Genomic DNA, 20,374 nt, shown 5'->3' on the forward strand with positions numbered 1-20,374 from the left:
GAGAGATGGAGAGAGAGATAGAGAGAGACGGAGAGAGAGAGAGAGAGAGAGAGAGAGAGAGAGAGAGAGAGAGAGAGAGAGAGAGAGAGAGAGAGAGAGAGAGAGAGAGAGAGGAGAGAGAGTTAGAGAGAGAGAGAGACGGAGAGAGAGATGGAGAGAGAGAGATGGAGAGAGAGCGACGGAGAGAGAGATGGAGAGAGAGAGCGACGGAGGGAGAGATGGAGAGAGAGATAGAGAGAGAGATGGAGAGAGAGCGACGGAGAGAGAGATGGAGAGAGAGAGCGACGGAGAGAGAGATGGAGAGAGAGAGAGACGGAGAGAGAGATGGAGAGAGAGAGACGGAGCGAGAGCGACGGAGAGAGAGATGGAGAGGGAGAGAGAGAGACGGAGAGAGAGCGACGGAGAGAGAGATGGAGAGAGAGAGAGACAGAGAGAGAGATGGAGAGAGAGAGAGGCGGAGAGAGATGGAGAGACGGAGAGAGAGATGGAGAGAGAGAGAGACAGAGAGAGAGATGGAGAGAGAGAGAGACGGAGAGAGATGGAGAGAGAGAGGCGGAGAGAGAGATGGAGAGAGAGAGACAGAGAGAGAGCGAGAGAGAGACGGAGAGAGAGATGGAGAGAGAGAGACGGAGAGAGAGATGGAGAGAGAGAGAGAGAGAGCGAGAGCAAGTGGTATAGAGTTAGAGAAGAGGATGCGACAGAGTGGAGGAGGGAAAGGGTGAGGGAGAGGAGAGAGGGTCAAATCAAACCAATAAACACTCCACCACACATCCACCCACTGAGGGGGAATTTTTGTGAAAAATAAAGCCCGGCTATTCCCCTGATGCTGTACATGCATATGAAGTCTCTTACTCAAAGCCATCTGATAGACTGTCCTCTTCTTCTCTGTAACTTGTGAAGACTCGAATTCTGAAAGGATACGGAAAAACCCAGTAAGCTGAATGCTGACTGGCTGACTGGCTGACTGGCTGACTGAATGCTGACTGGCTGACTGGCTGACTGAATGCTGACTGGCTGACTGAATGCTGACTGGCTGACTAAATGCTGACTGGCTGACTGGCTGACTGAATGCTGACTGGCTGACTGGCTGACTGAATGCTGACTGGCTGACTGAATGCTGACTGGCTGACTGGCTGACTGAATGCTGACTGGCTGACTGAATGCTGACTGGCTGACTGAATGCTGACTGGCTGACTGAATGCTGACTGGCTGACTGAATGCTGACTGGCTGACTGGCTGACTGAATGCTGACTGGCTGACTGAATGCTGACTGGCTGACTGGCTGACTGGCTGACTGGCTGACTGGCAGAGACGTTTGCAGTTTTAACAGATAAAAACACAAAGCATGAAAGGAGTTTGTGATTTGTACCTGATTTTTTTTTCCAGGGGGTAGCAGCTGAGGACAAAGCAAAGGCAGACGTTAACTTTGGTACTTGAGTTACTGTAACACCATCACTTGACTTACTGTAACACCATCATAGTAAGTAATACTTATATTCCTATGTGTATTGCAATCAGAGATGTCTGTGTCCTCTTTGTGACACACACACACGCACTCACTCACTCACGCACTCAAACACACACACACACACACACACACACACACACACACACACACACACACACACACACACACACACACACACACACACACACACACACACACACACACACACACACACACACACACACACACACACACACACACACACACACACACACAGATGTCTCACCTCTCTCCACTGTGACGCGTCCCCACCACAGGAAAGTGCAGTGAGTTGAGAGGAAAGACAGAGGTTAAAACAGAGTAGTGGAGCGTGAGTAGACCACAGGGTTCTACAGACGGGTTTAGAGAGTAGTGGAGCGTGAGTAGACCACAGGGTTCTACAGACGGGTTGAGAGAGTAGTGGAGCGTGAGTAGACCACAGGGTTCTACAGACGGGTTTAGAGAGTAGTGGAGCGTGAGTAGACCACAGGGTTCTACAGACGGGTTTAGAGAGTAGTGGAGCGTGAGTAGACCACAGGGTTCTACAGACGGGTTTAGAGAGTAGTGGAGCGTGAGTAGACCACAGGGTTCTACAGACGGGTTTAGAGAGTAGTGGAGCGTGAGTAGACCACAGGGTTCTACAGACGGGTTTAGAGAGTAGTGGAGCGTGAGTAGACCACAGGGTTCTACAGACAGGTTTAGAGAGGGGTTCAGACAGACCCCTGTGACTGTGTGAGCTTGTGTATTGTGGGGACCATGTTTTTAGAGGTGGTGAGTGGTAGGAAAGTGTTTTGTTAAAATGTCTTCAATGTTAGCTGAATGATGTTAGGGTCATTTCATTTCAGACACGCCAAGTCATTCAGTTTAGAAAACAACAGTGTGTGTAATAACTGTTGAACAACGTTGCAGTGAAAAGAAAGATAGCATACTGTCATTAGCCTTGTAATCGATGCTTCGGCTACTGCTTTAGAAGTGAAACGCGCTGTTAAAACTACGCTGAACAACTCAGGTAAGCGTGTGATATCATTTCCCTGTTGATGCTGGTGCTATCTTGCAGCGTGACCTCCAGGTGAACTGGGACACTGCACCAAACATAGAGGTGAGACAGTTTAATGGACATTGTCAGGGATAGCTATATTCATTCATGGCATTAGAATAAGCATATGGCTCAGGCTGATATGACTCCCTCACACATTCTGCTCCAGAAACCTTTAGGGAATGCGCATATGGAATGAGGAGCAGAAGTTGATCCGTAAAGAACAGTTGCAGGACAGACTTTTATATGAAAAGACATGTTTGTTTATGAAGATGAAATGAAACAAATATATCTACTGTATGGTTCTACATGAAATATGGAGAGTATAGTTGCATTATCACTCTGGACAGGGGCCATGTATGTGTGGGGTTATACAGTAGATATACTGCTATTATAGCGTTCAGGTTTGTGTAGTAGTGGGACGAGGGGCTGCAACATTAGTGTAGTGTAGGTTTGGGATGTTCCATACTATAGGGGTAGTGATCATTGGTTTACAGGTGGGGGGAGGTCAGGGGAGGGCAGGGGGGGTCTGTGGGGCGGCTGCTCATGCTGTGTGTCAATCAGTCAGTCAGGGGTTTTGGATGAGGTGATGAGGGGTTAGTCAGGGGTTTGGACCACAGAGAGGGGTGATGAGGGGATAGTCAGGGGTTTGGACCACAGAGAGGGGTGATGGGGGGATAGTCAGGGGTTTGGACCACAGAGAGGGGTGATGGGGGATAGTCAGGGGTTTAGACCACAGAGAGGGGTGTTGGGGGGATAGTCAGGGGTTTGGACCACAGAGAGGGGTGATGAGGGGATAGTCAGGGGTTTGGACCACAGAGAGGGGTGTTGGGGGGATAGTCAAGGGTTTGGACCACAGAGGGGTGTTGGGGGGATAGTCAGGGGTTTGGACCACAGAGAGGGGTGATGAGGGGATAGGCAGGGGTTTTGACCACAGAGCGGGGTGTTGGGGGTATAGTCAGGGGTTTGGACCACAGAGAGGGGTGTTGGGGTGTTAGTCAGGGGTTTGTACCACAGAGAGGGGTGTTGGGGGGATAGTCATGGGTTTGGACCACAGAGAGGGGTGTTGGGGTGTTAGTCAGGGGTTTGTACCACAGAGAGGGTGTTGGGGGGGATAGTCATGGGTTTGGACCACAGAGAGGGGTGTTGGGGTGTTAGTCAGGGGTTTGTACCACAGAGAGGGGTGTTGGGGGGATAGTCATGGGTTTGGACCACAGAGAGGGGTGTTGGGGTGTTAGTCAGGGGTTTGGACCACAGAGAGGGGTGTTGGGGGGATAGTCAGGGGTTTGGACCACAGAGAGGGGTGTTGGGGTGTTAGTCAGGAGTTTGGACCACAGAGAGGGGTGTTGGGGGGATAGTCAGGGGTTTGGACCACAGAGAGGGGTGTTGGGGGGATAGTCAGGGGTACAGTAAGCTAGTAGTTACCCAACCATCTGGATCTTATCCTGGCTCTGCACTAGAGGAGATAATAAGCAGTGTGTATTGAGGACAGGAGTAATGTCCCAGCAGACTGGCTTGTAAGAGAGAGGGACATATGGGAGTCTGTTGGAATGAGCTGGAATCTGACCTAGGATCAGATAGGAAATACTCAGAGGCTCCCGCTTGCCTCTCATATTATCTGCTCCCATAAATCATCATCATGGGTGAAGTGAGCATGCTCAGTAGAGACCTCAGCATCTACAGTAGTCTCCCTCAGAGTGACACCCACCCCCTGCAGTGTTACCCTGGCAACAACACACTCAGCCAGGGTAGGTGTGTTTGTGGAGACGTGGGACTGGTCTGGGGTTATAGGGTTGGGGGTGCGGGGGTAAAAGGGGGCGCAGTGAAAAGGATCAGGGGTGGGTGGGGTCATTGTTTGAGGGGTTACCTGTAGTGGGGGTGCTGGAAGTGACAGTGTGGAACCTCTGAAAGAACAGTGAAATGCATTGAGACTCTCATCCATGTTGGTACCCTAACAATGCTGTCACCATTAAGGTTCTGACACCTTTCCCTGGACACTCAGACAGTACATGACAGTGTCACTTCTCTGCCTCTCTTGCTTGCCCTCCTTTTCTTCCCTCTGTCCATCACAGCCCACCTCTCTGTGACTTTGTATTCCCTTTGTGCCTTTCCTTTCCCAATGGGCACACACTGGTTGAAACGTAGAACAGACGTCTGTGCCCAGTGGGTTCTTTCTTCTTTTAGGCCTCTCTGGCTTTTTTCACTTCATGCATCTTAAGCTCTACCCATCTCTCCTGTCTTTCACCTTCTCATCATCTCTCTCTATCTCCAGACGTACATCTCCCTCTACATTCCTTTGTATTCCTTCTGGATGCTCTTTCCCTCTCCGTATGTTCCTGGTCTCCTCCCTCCTCTGTCCTTGTCTTTCCTGTCTCTACCCAGAACCCAACCCGTATCCCCCATGTCTTACCCATCTCCTCCAGTTCTGAGGTCATGGATTTGGAGCGGAGAGCGATGGCCGGAGTGCTTAGTCTTTTACTCTGTTGGGGGACTGTGGAGAAAGGAAAGCATTATCATCCTCGTCGCCATCATCGTTGTCGTAGTTCCAGACCCTGTGTTGTCTCTTACTTTTCTTTCTCTGGCCATCCTCCATGTCAGGGTTACGTGTCACCATGACAACCTTGACCATGAGGGCGTTTCCACCTTGCCTGATCATGTTGACCACCTGCCTGTGTCCCACCTTCACCACATTCTGACCATTCACCTGAGAGGGGGGTGGGGGGGAATAGAGGGGAAGAAGAAGAAGTCCATGTAATTGGTTAGAGAGGGTGATTTTTCATAATAATAGTCATTGTGAAGAATCCAACTTCAGCTCCCATCATGCCCTAGCAGCACACACCTCAATGAGGAAGTCTCCCATTCTCAGACCGGCTCTCCAGGCCACGCCTCCTTCGTCGACAGACTCCAGGTACTGCAGTGCTGGGAAGGCTGGGGTGGGAGTGAACTCCTCGATGGGGGTCTGAGCTGAAGACAGAGAACAGAGGGGTAACCAGCATTATGTCATAACCACTGTAATAACTAGACTGATGAAGCCCTGGCAGCACAGTGAGACTGTGTGTGTGTGTGCCTGTTTGTTAAAGGCCTGTCTGTATGCCTGACTGTCTATTTATCAACAGCTGATCGCACGTGTTTCCTTACCCTTGGCTCCTCTCAGCACAAAGCCAAAACCCTCACTGTCTTTTTTCTGCAGAAGCACTGTCTTCTCCTTGATGATATAGTCACTAAGAGAGAGGACAGAGAGAGATGGGGAGAGACACTTAGCGATAACATGAGATACATTAAAAAAAGGAGTGGAAGAAAAAGGGGACAGCAGGAAGAAGAGAAAGAGAGAGAGAGGTAGGAGAGAGAGAGGTAGGAGAGAGAGATAAGAGAGAGAGAGGTAGGAGAGAAAGGTAGGAGAGAGGTAGGAGAGAGAGAGAGAGGTAGGAGAGAGAGAGAGAGAGGTAGGAGAGATAGAGGTAGGAGAGAGAGGTAGGAGAGAGAGAGGTAGGAGAGATAGGTAGGAGAGATAGGTAGGAGAAAGAGGTAGGAGAGAGAGAGAGAGAGAGGTAGGAAAGAGAGAGAGAGAGAGGTAGGAGAGATAGGTAGGAGAGAGAGAGGTAGGAGAGAGAGGTAGGAGAGAGAGAGAGAGAGAGGTAGGAGAGAGGTAGGAGAGAGAGAGAGAGAGAGAGAGAGAGAGAGAGAGAGAGGTAGGAGAGAGAGAGAGAGAGAGAGGTAGGAGAGAGGTAGGAGAGAGAGGTAGGAGAGAGAGAGGTAGGAGAGAGAGGTAGGAGAGAGAGGTAGGAGAGAGAGGTAGGAGAGATAGAGGTAGGAGAGAGAGAGGGGTAGGAGAGATAGGTAGGAGTGAGAGAGAGGTAGGAGAGAGAGGTAGGAGAGAGAGAGGTAGGAGAGAGAGAGGTAGGAGAGATAGGTAGGAGAGAGAGGTAGGAGAGATAGGTAGGAGAGAGAGTTAGGAGATAGGTAGGAGAGAGATAGGTAGGAAAGAGAGAGGTAGGAGAGATAGGTAGGAGAGAGAGAGGTAGGAGAGAGAGGTAGGAGAGAGAGGGGTAGGAGAGAGAGGTAGGAGAGAGAGAGGTAGGAGAGATAGGTAGGAGAGAGAGAGGTAGGTGAGATAGGTAGGAGAGAGGTAGGAGAGAGAGAGGTAGGAGATAGAGGTAGGAGAGATAGGTAGGAGAGAGAGAGGTAGGTGAGATAGGTAGGAGAGAGAGAGGTAGGAGATAAAGGTAGGAGAGAGAGAGGTAGGAGAGAGAGAGGTAGGAGAGAGAGAGGTAGGAGAGAGAGGTAGGAGATAGGTATCCCCCTGCATACATGCACACTGCCCCAGGAGGGAGCCTTAATCCTGGGAGAGAGAGGGAGGTGAGAGGGGTCAGGGACCTTCTGAAATGAGGGCACATTTTTAAGCACATGAATGAATACATTTAACTGACTCTGCCCTGACTCGGCTCCCTAGAGCTGGGCAGTGGGTTTTGTATTTCCTGTGTTCTCTCTGGGGTCAGGGGTCAGCTGATGACATAATGCACCAGACCAGGGGCTCGCTGGGCAGCCTTGTGTCGGTGACTAGGTGAGGTACAGTGAGATTGCGCTGGGTTGGTTGACAGAAAGACCAGAGATGTTGTTCCAGAACCTCACGCTCTAAGATGCTAGGCTATATATGATGATGACGGTTGCCTGAGCAACAAGTTACAGGACGTAGGATCTAGCTGGTGTAATATAGAGAGGCCTGACTACACTGGAAGAGGGAAATGTATGCACAGCTAGGTGCTCTGATGACACAGAAGTAGTCATCCAAAGAAGAAGAATCCTCACATGTAGAGCCAATAAAGAGGTCAGGTTATGTTGGTCCGCCTCGCTAAAATAGCCTCATGAATAAACAGGGGATAATGAGTATGGGAGATGACGATAATTGGCAGTTTCCAGTTGCTATCTAACTAGAGTACATGGAGCTATCATGGAAAGACCACAGAAGAAGTGAGAATACCCACAAGCACCTGCATGTCAGCCACTTAATCCCCTTTTAGAAGACCTAGTTTGGGTAGTTAACCAGTCATCCAATGATTCAACTAGCTACTGTCAACATACTGTTTACCTTTAATAATGTTTACGCACTGTATGTTGCTGGACTGTTTTTCTTCCCTTCTTCTTCTTCACCCAGGCCGTCCCCTCCACTGGCATAGCAACTCGCATAGCAACTCACTTAAATACAGTCATTTGCCAGCATGAACCAATGAGCACCACACAATCACGGACTGCATCCATCTGTAATGACACCTTCCTCATAATTGAGCCTAGTGCACCACTGTTGACCAGAGATGAATGGGATCTATATGGGGAATAAGGTGTAATTTGGGACCTGCCACACCATGGGGATTGGTTTGTTAGGTTGGTTATGTTCCTCACACAAACATTCCTCTGGACTGCAGCCCAGTGGTATCTATACTGACACAAGCTCTCCTGTCATCAAGTCTGTCACCAACTCAAGGTTGTGCATACCGTAATAACACCACACAATCATCTAACCATTTTCCTCCTACATACATACCTACTGTATCTCCAATGTAACTGATCCATGCGACACAATCTAGAAGTTAGAGCCGGGGGATATGGACAAAAAACCCTATCCTGATAAATTACCTCAATTAATGCTATAACCATAAATAGAATGATACGTTTATAACATGAATGTGCACCACAGTTTATAACATTAATGTGAACCACAGTTTATAACATTAATGTGAACCACAGTTTATAACATTAATGTGAACCACAGTTTATAACATTAATGTGAACCACAGTTTATAACATTAATGTGAACCACAGTTTATAACATTAATGTGAACCACAGTTTATAACATTAATGTGAACCACAGTTTATAACATTAATGTGAACCACAGTTTATAACATTAATGTGAACCACAGTTTATAACATTAATGTGAACCACAGTTTATAACATTAATGTGAACCACAGTTTATAACATTAACGTGAACCACAGTTTATAACATTAATGTGAACCACAGTTTATAACATTAATGTGAACCACAGTTTATAACATTAATGTGAACCACAGTTTATAACATTAATGTGAACCACAGTTTATAACATTAACGTGAACCACAGTTTATAACATTAATGTGAACCACAGTTTATAACATTAACGTGAACCACAGTTTATAACATTAATGTGAACCACAGTTTATAACATTAACGTGCACCACAGTTTATAACATTAATGTGAACCACAGTTTATAACATTAATGTGAACCACAGTTTATAACATTAATGTGAACCACAGTTTATAACATTAACGTGCACCACAGTTTATAACATTAATGTGAACCACAGTTTATAACATTAATGTGAACCACAGTTTATAACATTAATGTGAACCACAGTTTATAACATTAATTTATAACATTAATGAACCACAGTTTATAACATTAATGTGAACCACAGTTTATAACATTAACGTGAACCACAGTTTATAACATTAATGTGAACCACAGTTTATAACATTAACGTGAACCACAGTTTATAACATTAATGTGAACCACAGTTTATAACATTAACGTGCACCACAGTTTATAACATTAATGTGAACTACAGTTTATAACATGAATGTGAACCACAGTTTATAACATTAATGTGAACCACAGTTTATAACATTAATGTGAACCACAGTTTATAACATTAAAGTGCACCACAGTTTATAACATTAATGTGAACCACAGTTTATAACATGAATGTGAACCACAGTTTATAACATGAATGTGAACCACAGTTTATAACATTAATGTGAACCACAGTTTATAACATTAATGTGAACCACAGTTTATAACATGAATGTGAACCACAGTTTATAACATGAATGTGAACCACAGTTTATAACATTAATGTGAACCACAGTTTATAACATTAATGTGAACCACAGTTTATAACATTAATGTGAACCACAGTTTATAACATGAATGTGAACCACAGTTTATAACATGAATGTGAACCACAGTTTATAACATTAATGTGAACCACAGTTTATAACATTAATGTGAACCACAGTTTATAACATGAATGTGAACCACAGTTTATAACATTAATGTGAACCACAGTTTATAACATTAATGTGAACCACAGTTTATAACATTAATGTGAACCACAGTTTATAACATTAATGTGAACCACAGTTTATAACATTAATGTGAACCACAGTTTATAACATTAATGTGAACCACAGTTTATAACATTAACGTGCACCACAGTTTATAACATTAATGTGAACCACAGTTTATAACATTAATGTGCACCACAGTTTATAACATTAATGTGAACCACAGTTTATAACATTAATGTGAACCACAGTTTATAACATTAATGTGAACCACAGTTTATAACATTAATGTGAACCACAGTTTATAACATTAATGTGAACCACAGTTTATAACATTAATGTGAACCACAGTTTATAACATGAATGTGAACCACAGTTTATAACATTAATGTGAACCACAGTTTATAACATTAATGTGAACCACAGTTTATAACATTAACGTGAACCACAGTTTATAACATTAATGTGAACAGTTTATAACAGTTTATAACATTAATGTGAACCACAGTTTAAACATTAATGTGAACCACAGTTTATAACATTAATGTGAACCACAGTTTATAACATTAATGTGAACCACAGTTTATAACATTAATGTGAACAGTTTATAACATTAATGTGAACCAGTTTATAACATTAATGTGCACCACAGTTTATAACATTAATGTGAACCACAGTTTATAACATTAATGTGAACCACAGTTTATAACATTAATGTGAACCACAGTTTATAACATTAATGTGAACCACAGTTTATAACATTAACGTGAACCACAGTTTATAACATTAACGTGCACCACAGTTTATAACATTAACGTGCACCACAGTTTATAACATTAATGTGCACCACAGTTTATAACATTAATGTGAACCACAGTTTATAACATTAATGTGCACCACAGTTTATAACATTAATGTGAACCACAGTTTATAACATTAATGTGCACCACAGTTTATAACATTAATGTGAACCACAGTTTATAACATTAATGTGCACCACAGTTTATAACATTAATGTGAACCACAGTTTATAACATTAATGTGAACCACCATAACATTAATGTTTATAACATTAATGTGAACCACAGTTTATAACATTAATGTGCACCACAGTTTATAACATTAATGTGAACCACAGTTTATAACATTAATGTGCACCACAGTTTATAACATTAATGTGAACCACAGTTTATAACATGAATGTGAACCACAGTTTATAACATTAATGTGCACCACAGTTTATAACATGAATGTGAACCACAGTTTATAACATGAATGTGAACCACATATAACATGAATGTGAACCACAGTTTATAACATTAATGTGCACCACAGTTTATAACATTAATGTGAACCACAGTTTATAACATTAATGTGAACCACAGTTTATAACATTAATGTGAACCACAGTTTATAACATTAATGTGCACCACAGTTTATAACATTAATGTGAACCACAGTTTATAACATGAATGTGAACCACAGTTTATAACATTAATGTGCACCACAGTTTATAACATGAATGTGAACCACAGTTTATAACATGAATGTGAACCACATATAACATGAATGTGAACCACAGTTTATAACATTAATGTGCACCACAGTTTATAACATTAATGTGAACCACAGTTTATAACATTAATGTGAACCACAGTTTATAACATTAATGTGAACCACAGTTTATAACATTAACGTGCACCACAGTTTATAACATTAATGTGAACCACAGTTTATAACATTAATGTGAACCACAGTTTATAACATTAATGTGCACCACAGTTTATAACATTAATGTGAACCACAGTTTATAACATTAATGTGAACCACAGTTTATAACATTAATGTGCACCACAGTTTATAACATTAATGTGAACCACAGTTTATAACATTAATGTGAACCACAGTTTATAACATTAATGTGAACCACAGTTTATAACATTAATGTGCACCACAGTTTATAACATTAATGTGAACCACAGTTTATAACATTAATGTGAACCACAGTTTATAACATTACTGTGCACCACAGTTTATAACATTAATGTGCACCACAGTTTATAACATTAATGTGCACCACAGTTTATAACATTAATGTGAACCACAGTTTATAACATTAATGTGAACCACAGTTTATAACATTAATGTGCACCACAGTTTATAACATTAATGTGAACCACAGTTTATAACATTAATGTGAACCACAGTTTATAACATTAATGTGAACCACAGTTTATAACATTAATGTGAACCACAGTTTATAACATTAACATTACAGAAACCCAGTCGAGAACCCCAAACAGCAATGCAGGTGTAGAACTTCACATTTCTCTAGTATAGGATACTTGTCGTAGTGAATGGTACCAGCAAAATGCCTGCGATAAGTGATCGGTATGGTCGGTGTGGATAATTTGGGGTTTATCGTCCCAGCTCTGCTATAAGTATTGGTAACATCATCTAGAAACATAGCAAGGGAGACTGCTACCCATGGCACAGCATGCACCTCTCAAACCACTTCTCATTCTCTTATACACTAATGTTTGTACACATGCACAGGGGCACTCATTGATAACACACACACACGTACACACACCATATGTAGACACAGTAGAAGCAGAGCCACTAGCGGGGATACATGTTATAGATCTGCCTCCTATACCTTGTTCTCAATCAACAACAGCTCACAGACTGTCACACACAGAGACCCACAAACACGACACACACACGCATTCTGCAGATGAGAGAAGCAGCAATTATCAGACAGTTGTGTCGGTACTGTGTTGCTACTGAAGGCAGACGTACAGACACGGAGAGGGAGAGGAGAGTGATTAATGTACATGGAGACACAGCTAGGCTGTAACGTTACTGCTAATGTACCGGGCTGTGCATGCATCTCTCATTCCTCACTACACACACACACAGACACAGACGCACACACACACACAGGCACACACACGGACACACGTACAGGCTCATGCATTGCAACACATCCCATCTGTCTATCGATTAGTCTTCCTAATCACTCCAGTCTACCATCCATGTCCACATGCATGCTCCTCTCCCTCCCTTCCTCCCTCCCCCTCACCATCCCTCTATCCTCCAGCCCTGCGACCAGTGAGAAATCAAAAACAGCCAGTACCTGTAAATGAACCAGACACTCCTATTCATGGGGCCTAGCGACGGCCAAGAAGAAGAGAGGGAGAGATCCTCCTCGCCGCATCCCCCCATCGCCATTTCCCCCCCCCTCCTCCTCCTCCTCCTTCTCGTCTTCCAGCGAGAGAGCAGTGAGTACGAGCCGAGGGAGGGGAGGAGAGGAGGAGAGAGCGATGGAGAGAGAGAGAGTGAGGGCCTAGCTCTCCCAGCCCCTTCATACTTAAGACAGACAGAGAACGAGGGAGAAGGAGAGAGATGGAGATGGTTCACTATGACTGCGACACAGAGAGAGAGAGAGAGAGAGAGAGAGAGAGAGAGAGAGAGAGAGAGAGAGAGAGAGAGAGAGAGAGAGAGAGAGAGGGGAACAAGAGAGGGAGAAGGAGGGAGTGTGTGAGTGAAGGGGAAGATGGTTTAGCATAAAAAGGGAGAGAGATATGAGGTAATTTTGAGAGAGAGGAGAAAGAGCGGGCCAAGGGGTGATCGGGTTTGTTTGCTGAGTATGTGACTATTTCATACACCAACAGAATATAAAGAGAAAAGAGACGCACTGACACGCACACACATACACACACTCAAACACATTCCTTTCTCCTTTCTTCTATCTCTGTATATATCTCTATCAGTGGTATTCACCGAGTCTGTCAATCACTGTTTTCCTCCTCAGTTATGATTCTCCATTCACAAGAACGGATGCATTTTGGATGAGTTAAGGCCATGTTCTGTTTGACTCCTCTCCCTTGCCGTAACTCACTCCAGATAGGGAGATACTGTATAACGCACTGACTGTTGCTCTGAACTGCTGAGGCTTGCATGCTGTCATCACAATCACAATGTTTTTCACAACTCATATATGTATACAGGCTATTTATGATCCTTATGATAGATGATTCATCTATTATCAAATGCACATAGAAAACAGACTTCTTTGAAAGCACGTCTAAGAAGCAGTAGATGTGTTCTATGTGAGCTATTTCTATGCTTCCCGTTCTTAAGTTTAGTTTTTGCGTCTTTTACTTTCAGTTTTTGTACACCAGCTTCGACCAGCTGAAAATGCAACATTTTGGGTTATTGAAAATGTATTTCACAGCGGTTTAGATTGTACAATGATTCTCTACACTATGCATTGCTTGTTTTGTCAAAATGTACTGAAATCAGTAGAACTATTAGCAACAATTAACTACTAGCAACCAGGAAATAGTAGAGAGATTTCTGCATATTGCACCTTTAATAAACCAAATATAGACAACACGTGAATTCTATATTCTCTCTCTCTTTTTCCCATCTCCTACCACCTGTCAACCTATGTCTTCCTCCCATCTCACGTCTCTACCATTTCCCCATTTCTGTCATCTCTGCACTCATTTTGTCCTACCCCTCTTCCGTCCTCTCTACTTCAGTGACCCTACATGCCCTTAGATCACTCTTAACATCTCCCCTCCCCCATGGCCTTTAATCAACACACACACATGTACACAGTCCCCTCACCTCTCCTCCTCTTTCCTCTCTCACATTGTCTGTAAACAAAGCAGAGTGCATGAATGAAAAGAGGAGAGCGAGGCAGGGAAACGGGAGGAAGGAGACGCATCAAGACAGACAGGAAGAAGAAGAGAGATTCAGCTGGGGATGAGCAGCAGAAGGAAGAGAGAGAATTAGAGCGAGAGAGATTCTCTTTAAAAAGGCACTCACATCATCTCTGTCAGTGCTTCGTTCGATGTATGTCGATGTTGTCTTCTGTCGCCTTTCTCTCCCTCCCTCCCTCTCTGCCTCCCTGTCTCTCGCTCAATCTCCCCCTCTCTCTCCCCCTACCTTTCTCTGGTGCCTTTCTGCCTTCACTGCCTATTGCTGTTCTTCTCTTCTCTCTCCTTCCCTCCCTCTCTTTTTGTTTTTGTTTCTCTCTCTGCATGTTAAGCTATACTGCTGTGAATTTAGTGTATGGCCCCGCGCGCGTGTGTGTGTGTGTGTGTGTGACGGAGGGAGAGAGAGAGAGAGAGAGAGGGAGAGAAGGAGAGAGGTAGAAAGAGAGAGGGAGGGGGAGAGAGAGAGAGAGAGAGAGAGAGAGAGAGAGAGAGAGAGAGAGAGAGAGAGAGAGATTGAGTGAGAAAAAAGAGAGAGCGGGAGAGAGTGAAAGAGAGAGAGAAAGAGAGTGAGAGTGAGAGAGGGAGAAAGAGTACAAGGGGGAGGGGGCAAGCGAGTGAATGTTGGCAGGTGTTTGGTCATGTTAGTGTGTGTGACTCGTGTGTGTGGTCATGTATGTGTGACTCGTGTGTAACTTGTGTGTGTGGTCATGTGTGTATGAGTGTATGTGTGCATGAGTGTTCACCTATAATGTAAAACGTACAATGTGCACCAGAATGTGATTTGAAAGCACCTCTTGTGATGGAGGGCAATAATCCACTCTTCTCCAGAATGTGTGTGTGCTTCCTTGTCCCTATTTCACAGACCGCTGCCCCAGAACAGTTGTCATGTGTGTTACTAGGGGAGTTCACTGCCATGGGCTCTGAGACACAGGGAGAGAGGGGGCACGGAGGAGGGAGGCTTATTTGGATGGAAGAAGAGAACAAGGAAGGAAGGAAGGGGAGGAAGGAAGGAAGGAAGGAAGGGGAGAAAGGAAGGAAGGAAGGAAGGAAGGAAGGAAGGAAGGAAGGAAGGAAGGAAGGAAGGAAGGAAGGAAGGAAGGAAGGAAGGAAGGAAGAAAGGAAGGAAGGAAGGAAGGAAGGAAGGAAGGAAGGAAGGAAGGAAGGAAGGAAGGAAGGAAGGAAGGAAGGAAGGAAGGAAGGAAGGAGGAGACAAGTAAAGGAGTAAAGAAGGGAGGATAAGGACAAATAGGGAGAAAGGAGGAATGGATTGATAAAGATGGACACTAGGGGTGAAAATGTATAGAGGGAGAACATCTCTCCCTGCTCATCTCTCCTCTTCCTCTAATCCTTGTTAATGTAATCGCTGTGCCACAATATCAATTTAAGCCATTCATTTAGCTGACTGCCGTCTCGACCGAGCCTTGTTAAACTGTCACAGCTAGTTAGAGCAGTAAAAGCCTGCTTCATTAGACAGATCAGGAGGTGTACAAGATCTCTTACTGTCAATATAAAAACATCTTCCATCTAAAAGCGGATTGAAAGGTGATGAGGTGAAAGTGGGAGAGAAAGGGGGGTTGTTCATTCACGTCTATTTCCTCTCCTGCGTTCTCTCTCCCTTTTCTCTTCTTCGTCTACTTCTACATAGTGTAGAATCTCTCCTCTTCACCTCCTTTCTTGCTCTGTTCATCCCTCTCACCCTCCAGAGTGCCCTTCACTGTCTGTTCTCCAGATGGAAACACCACAGGGGAGGGAGGGTGATGGAGAGAAAATGAAAAAGAACAGGGGGTGAGTAAAACGGTGATGAATAAAAATAAAGGGAGCGATAGAGAGAGAGAGGTGGAAGGGGTGACAAAGCCAAATATAGAGGAGTGGAAGAAAGCAGGGTGAGATGGATCCACACCAGTGCTCTGATAAAAACAGACTTAGCAGTGAGTTAGCAATGAGTTAGCAGTGAGTTAGCAGTGTCACAGACTGACTAAACAACCTGGAGTTTTATATCGTATCGGGTACATTTGTTTAAATATCCCTGATGTGGGTGTAGAAACATTTGTGTGAGTTTCCATGCAGGTGTCAGTTGCTTGGTAGAGTACGTAAGTCTGAATGAAATTACGCAAAATAATGAATGCTTTTGTGTGTGTTTGTGTTGTCGAGATGGCAGTGTGTTTATTTCTTTGTCAATAATTGTCCAAGTCCAGGACCGTTAAATTGGTTTGCCTCATAACAGAGCCTCTCTGAGCCGCCACGCAAAAACATGACATTAATAAAGAGAAGGACATTACATCACTAGGTGTTAATGAGAGGAGTTACACTCCAAAGTGTCAACGGAGCGATCTGGAAGTCAACAACAACAACAACGACAACATACTCAACAAGCACATCAGTAGAGGACACGTCGATGACAGTCTACAGAAGTTCAGATATCAGACCAGTACTGTATATAACTTCAGATATCTGACCAGTACTGTATGTAACTTCAGATATCAGACCAGTACTGTATATAACTTCAGATATCTGACCAGTACTGTATGTAACTTCAGATATCAGACCAGTACTGTATATAACTTCAGATATCTGACCAGTACTGTATGTAACTTCAGATATCAGACCAGTACTGTATATAACTTCAGATATCTGACCAGTACTGTATGTAACTTCAGATATCAGACCAGTACTGTATATAACTTCAGATATCTGACCAGTACTGTATGTAACTTCAGATATCAGACCAGTACTGTATATAACTTCAGATATCTGACCAGTACTGTATGTAACTTCAGATATCAGACCAGTACTGTATATAACTTCAGATATCTGACCAGTACTGTATGTAACTTCAGATATCAGACCAGTACTGTATATAACTTCAGATATCTGACCAGTACTGTATGTAACTTCAGATATCAGACCAGTACTGTATATAACTTCAGATATCAGACCAGTACTGTATGTAACTTCAAATATCAGACCAGTACTGTATGTAACTTCAGATATCAGACCAGTACTGTACGTAACTTCAGATATCTGACCAGTACTGTATGTAACTTCAGATATCAGACCAGTACTGTAGGTAACTTCAGATATCAGACCAGTACTGTATGTAACTTCAGATATCAGACCAGTACTGTATGTAACATCAGATATCAGACCAGTACTGTATGTAACTTCAGATATCAGACCAGTACTGTATGTAACATCAGATATCAGACCAGTACTGTATGTAACTTCAGATATCAGACCAGTACTGTATGTAACTTCAGATATCAGACCAGTACTGTATGTAACTTCAGATATCAGACCAGTACTGTATGTAACATCAGATATCAGACCAGTACTGTATGTAACTTCAGATATCTGACCAGTACTGTATGTAACATCAGATATCAGACCAGTACTGTATGTAACTTCAGATATCAGACCAGTACTTTATGTAACTTCAGATATCAGACCAGTACTGTATGTAACTTCAGATATCAGACCAGTACTGTATGTAACTTCAGATATCAGACCAGTACTGTATGTAACATCAGATATCAGACCAGTACTGTATGTAACTTCAGATATCTGACCAGTACTGTATGTAACATCAGATATCAGACCAGTACTGTATGTAACTTCAGATATCAGACCAGTACTTTATGTAACTTCAGATATCAGACCAGTACTGTATGTAACTTCAGATATCAGACCAGTACTGTATGTAACTTCAGATATCAGACCAGTACTGTATGTAACTTCAGATATCAGTAGATCACCCAAACACAATCCATCGCACATTAGATCACCCAATCACAATCCACCACACAGTAGATCACCCAGTCACAATCCATGGCACAGTAGATCACCCAATTAAAATCCATCGCACAGTAGATCACCCAATCACAATCCAATTCACAGTAGTTCACCCAATCACAATCGATGGCACAGTAGATCACCCAATCATTGTCTCTAGTGGATCACTTCCACACATACTACACAGGTAAGGTTAATATACAGTATATTACCCATAGTCCCAAACACAAGTTGACACAGTACTGTAGATCACTCTAACAAAGCCCATCTTACAGCTACCCAACACACTCCAACATACCCCAAGTATATCCAGGGCAAGATCACTCAACTCACTGACTTCCAGGTAGACCTCTGAGTATGACGCTGTAGAGAAAGAGAAAGTCTCCCCATCCTTACCTGGGAGCGTCGAAGCTGTCGTAGGAGCCCACGGTGTAATGGCGGAACAGTCTCTTGGCTTTCTCACTGCGGCTCTCTAAAACACACGACCACAGTGTTATCAGCATGATGGCTGCCTGCCTGCCACACTGACCAACAGTGTCACTACAGTCACACGCTGCTGTTAGACTACAGCCTGAACCTCGACAGTAAACGTCTCTCTATTGAGTCTCTAGATACAGTCAAACCAGCTGTGTTTACCACTGCCTTAGGCCTTAGTGGTGGGCAGACACCACTACTACGACTAGTGTAGGACCTTCCTTCCCTGTCACCCCACACCTTGCTTCTGCTGCTCTAATCATTCTGAGAGTCTAGAGTGTTACTTCCCCAGTGTTACTACCTAACTGTAGACCTCCTGCTAAATGTGTTGTTTTTTATGCCTGTGTGTCTGTGTGTAGCAGCCAGCGCTGCCGTGTGTGTGTAAGTATGTGTGTGTGTTTTTCTGACCACTGAGAGGGGAGAGAGAGAGGCACGCTGCATGTGTCTGCAGGTGTGTGGTCAGGGTCTCACCTGAGCGGTTGTCCTGGCTACGGACTGCCACTTCCTCTACACAGTCTGAGGGGAACCAGCCGGTCCGTCCCTTAACCGTGCCCTCCCAGAACCCTCCCTCGCCCACACTCAGCACTGCATGAAGGGACAGGAAAGAGCGTCGCACGTCAGAGCCATTACCTCACACAGTCAGTATACACAAAACAACATATAGGCACAAACAACAACAAGGAAAGAGCCACAACATGTGAACACACACAGAGGAATGTAAACACACAAACAGGCATGCAAACCTCTCTACGTACTCACCAAGACATACATACCTGGAAACACCTTAGACTCACTCACAGACACACACATATTCATACCTGCAGACATTGAAGACAAGGACAAACAAGGACCTTATACTCTCATTAAGACAGGTAGACAACATCCACTAGACAGACTCATACATACACCACTCACATCAGCAGACAGAGACCTAGCCTGGGTACCAGCATGAACATGTCATCTCCTGGGCAAATGTATCAGGCTGGCACCCAGGCTAGCAAACACTTTGAAAAAACACCCAGCCAGACAGTCACACAGCCATTCTCTGACAGAGACACACTAAACACACACACCTTTGACTTTGTCTCCCTTGCTGATGCTAATCTCTCTGTCTCCCTGGGCAGAGTGGGAACGCGTGGCCACAAACACACGTCCTGGGACGGCGCTGTAGAGACGCCTCCGCTGGCCCCCTGCTGCCGTAACCGTATTGCTGCTGACAGACTCCGCCCTGGCCAGAAGGGGGCAGCGTTCAGCATACAGCACATACAGCACAGTACACAACCAACTCAGTGGCCTTGTGGTTAGTGTCTGCCTTCACGCTACAGAACCAGGAGACAGGCTCCTACCCAATGGGCCGTTCTGGCTCGGACAAGGCTTATACTATACACAACCCTCATGCACAGTAGACCCAATCCTAACTTGAGGTCTGCATGGATAATTTGGACCTTTGTGAAAACCATCTATTGACGGGAGATTTGTGTGCAAATTATTAATACAGATTTCAAGTTTGGATTGGGTGCCATGTTAGAGTCACAGCAGAGAGGGACAACTGACACTGCCGTAGATGGAGAGAGAGCACGCTATAATGGAACTACGCATAATTCGGTTCTATCAGAACCATAGTCAATCTTACTCTCCTGCTCCTTCTCCTGCTCCCCCTCCTTCTCCTGCTCCCCCTCCGCCTCCTCCCTGCCTCCGACTCTGCCGACTTCTGTCCTCCTTATCCCCTGCTCTCCCTCTGGACGGGGAGCGAGTTC

At 44.2% G+C, this 20,374-nt stretch overlaps 1 protein-coding gene across 1 annotated transcript in view; it reads right to left on the bottom strand.

The window, feature by feature from the left end:
- LOC118380119 (SH3 and multiple ankyrin repeat domains protein 1-like) overlaps nucleotides 1–20,374 on the bottom strand; it is a 136,541-nt gene that overhangs the window by 6,290 nt on the left and 109,877 nt on the right. The window contains exons 12-21 of the mRNA XM_052491460.1: nucleotides 20,251–20,374; nucleotides 19,691–19,845; nucleotides 19,089–19,202; nucleotides 18,540–18,615; nucleotides 5,661–5,743; nucleotides 5,362–5,486; nucleotides 5,091–5,226; nucleotides 4,933–5,013; nucleotides 1,370–1,396; nucleotides 853–909 (exon numbers count right to left, since the gene is read on the bottom strand). The exon at nucleotides 20,251–20,374 is cut by the window's right edge and continues 52 nt beyond it. Coding sequence (XP_052347420.1) covers nucleotides 853–909; nucleotides 1,370–1,396; nucleotides 4,933–5,013; nucleotides 5,091–5,226; nucleotides 5,362–5,486; nucleotides 5,661–5,743; nucleotides 18,540–18,615; nucleotides 19,089–19,202; nucleotides 19,691–19,845; nucleotides 20,251–20,374 — 978 coding nt within the window. The remainder of the gene's footprint in view (nucleotides 1–852; nucleotides 910–1,369; nucleotides 1,397–4,932; nucleotides 5,014–5,090; nucleotides 5,227–5,361; nucleotides 5,487–5,660; nucleotides 5,744–18,539; nucleotides 18,616–19,088; nucleotides 19,203–19,690; nucleotides 19,846–20,250) is intronic.

This window comes from Oncorhynchus keta, chromosome 32 (genome assembly GCF_023373465.1).
Source record: "Oncorhynchus keta strain PuntledgeMale-10-30-2019 chromosome 32, Oket_V2, whole genome shotgun sequence".
NCBI classification, from domain to species: Eukaryota; Metazoa; Chordata; class Actinopteri; order Salmoniformes; family Salmonidae; genus Oncorhynchus; species Oncorhynchus keta.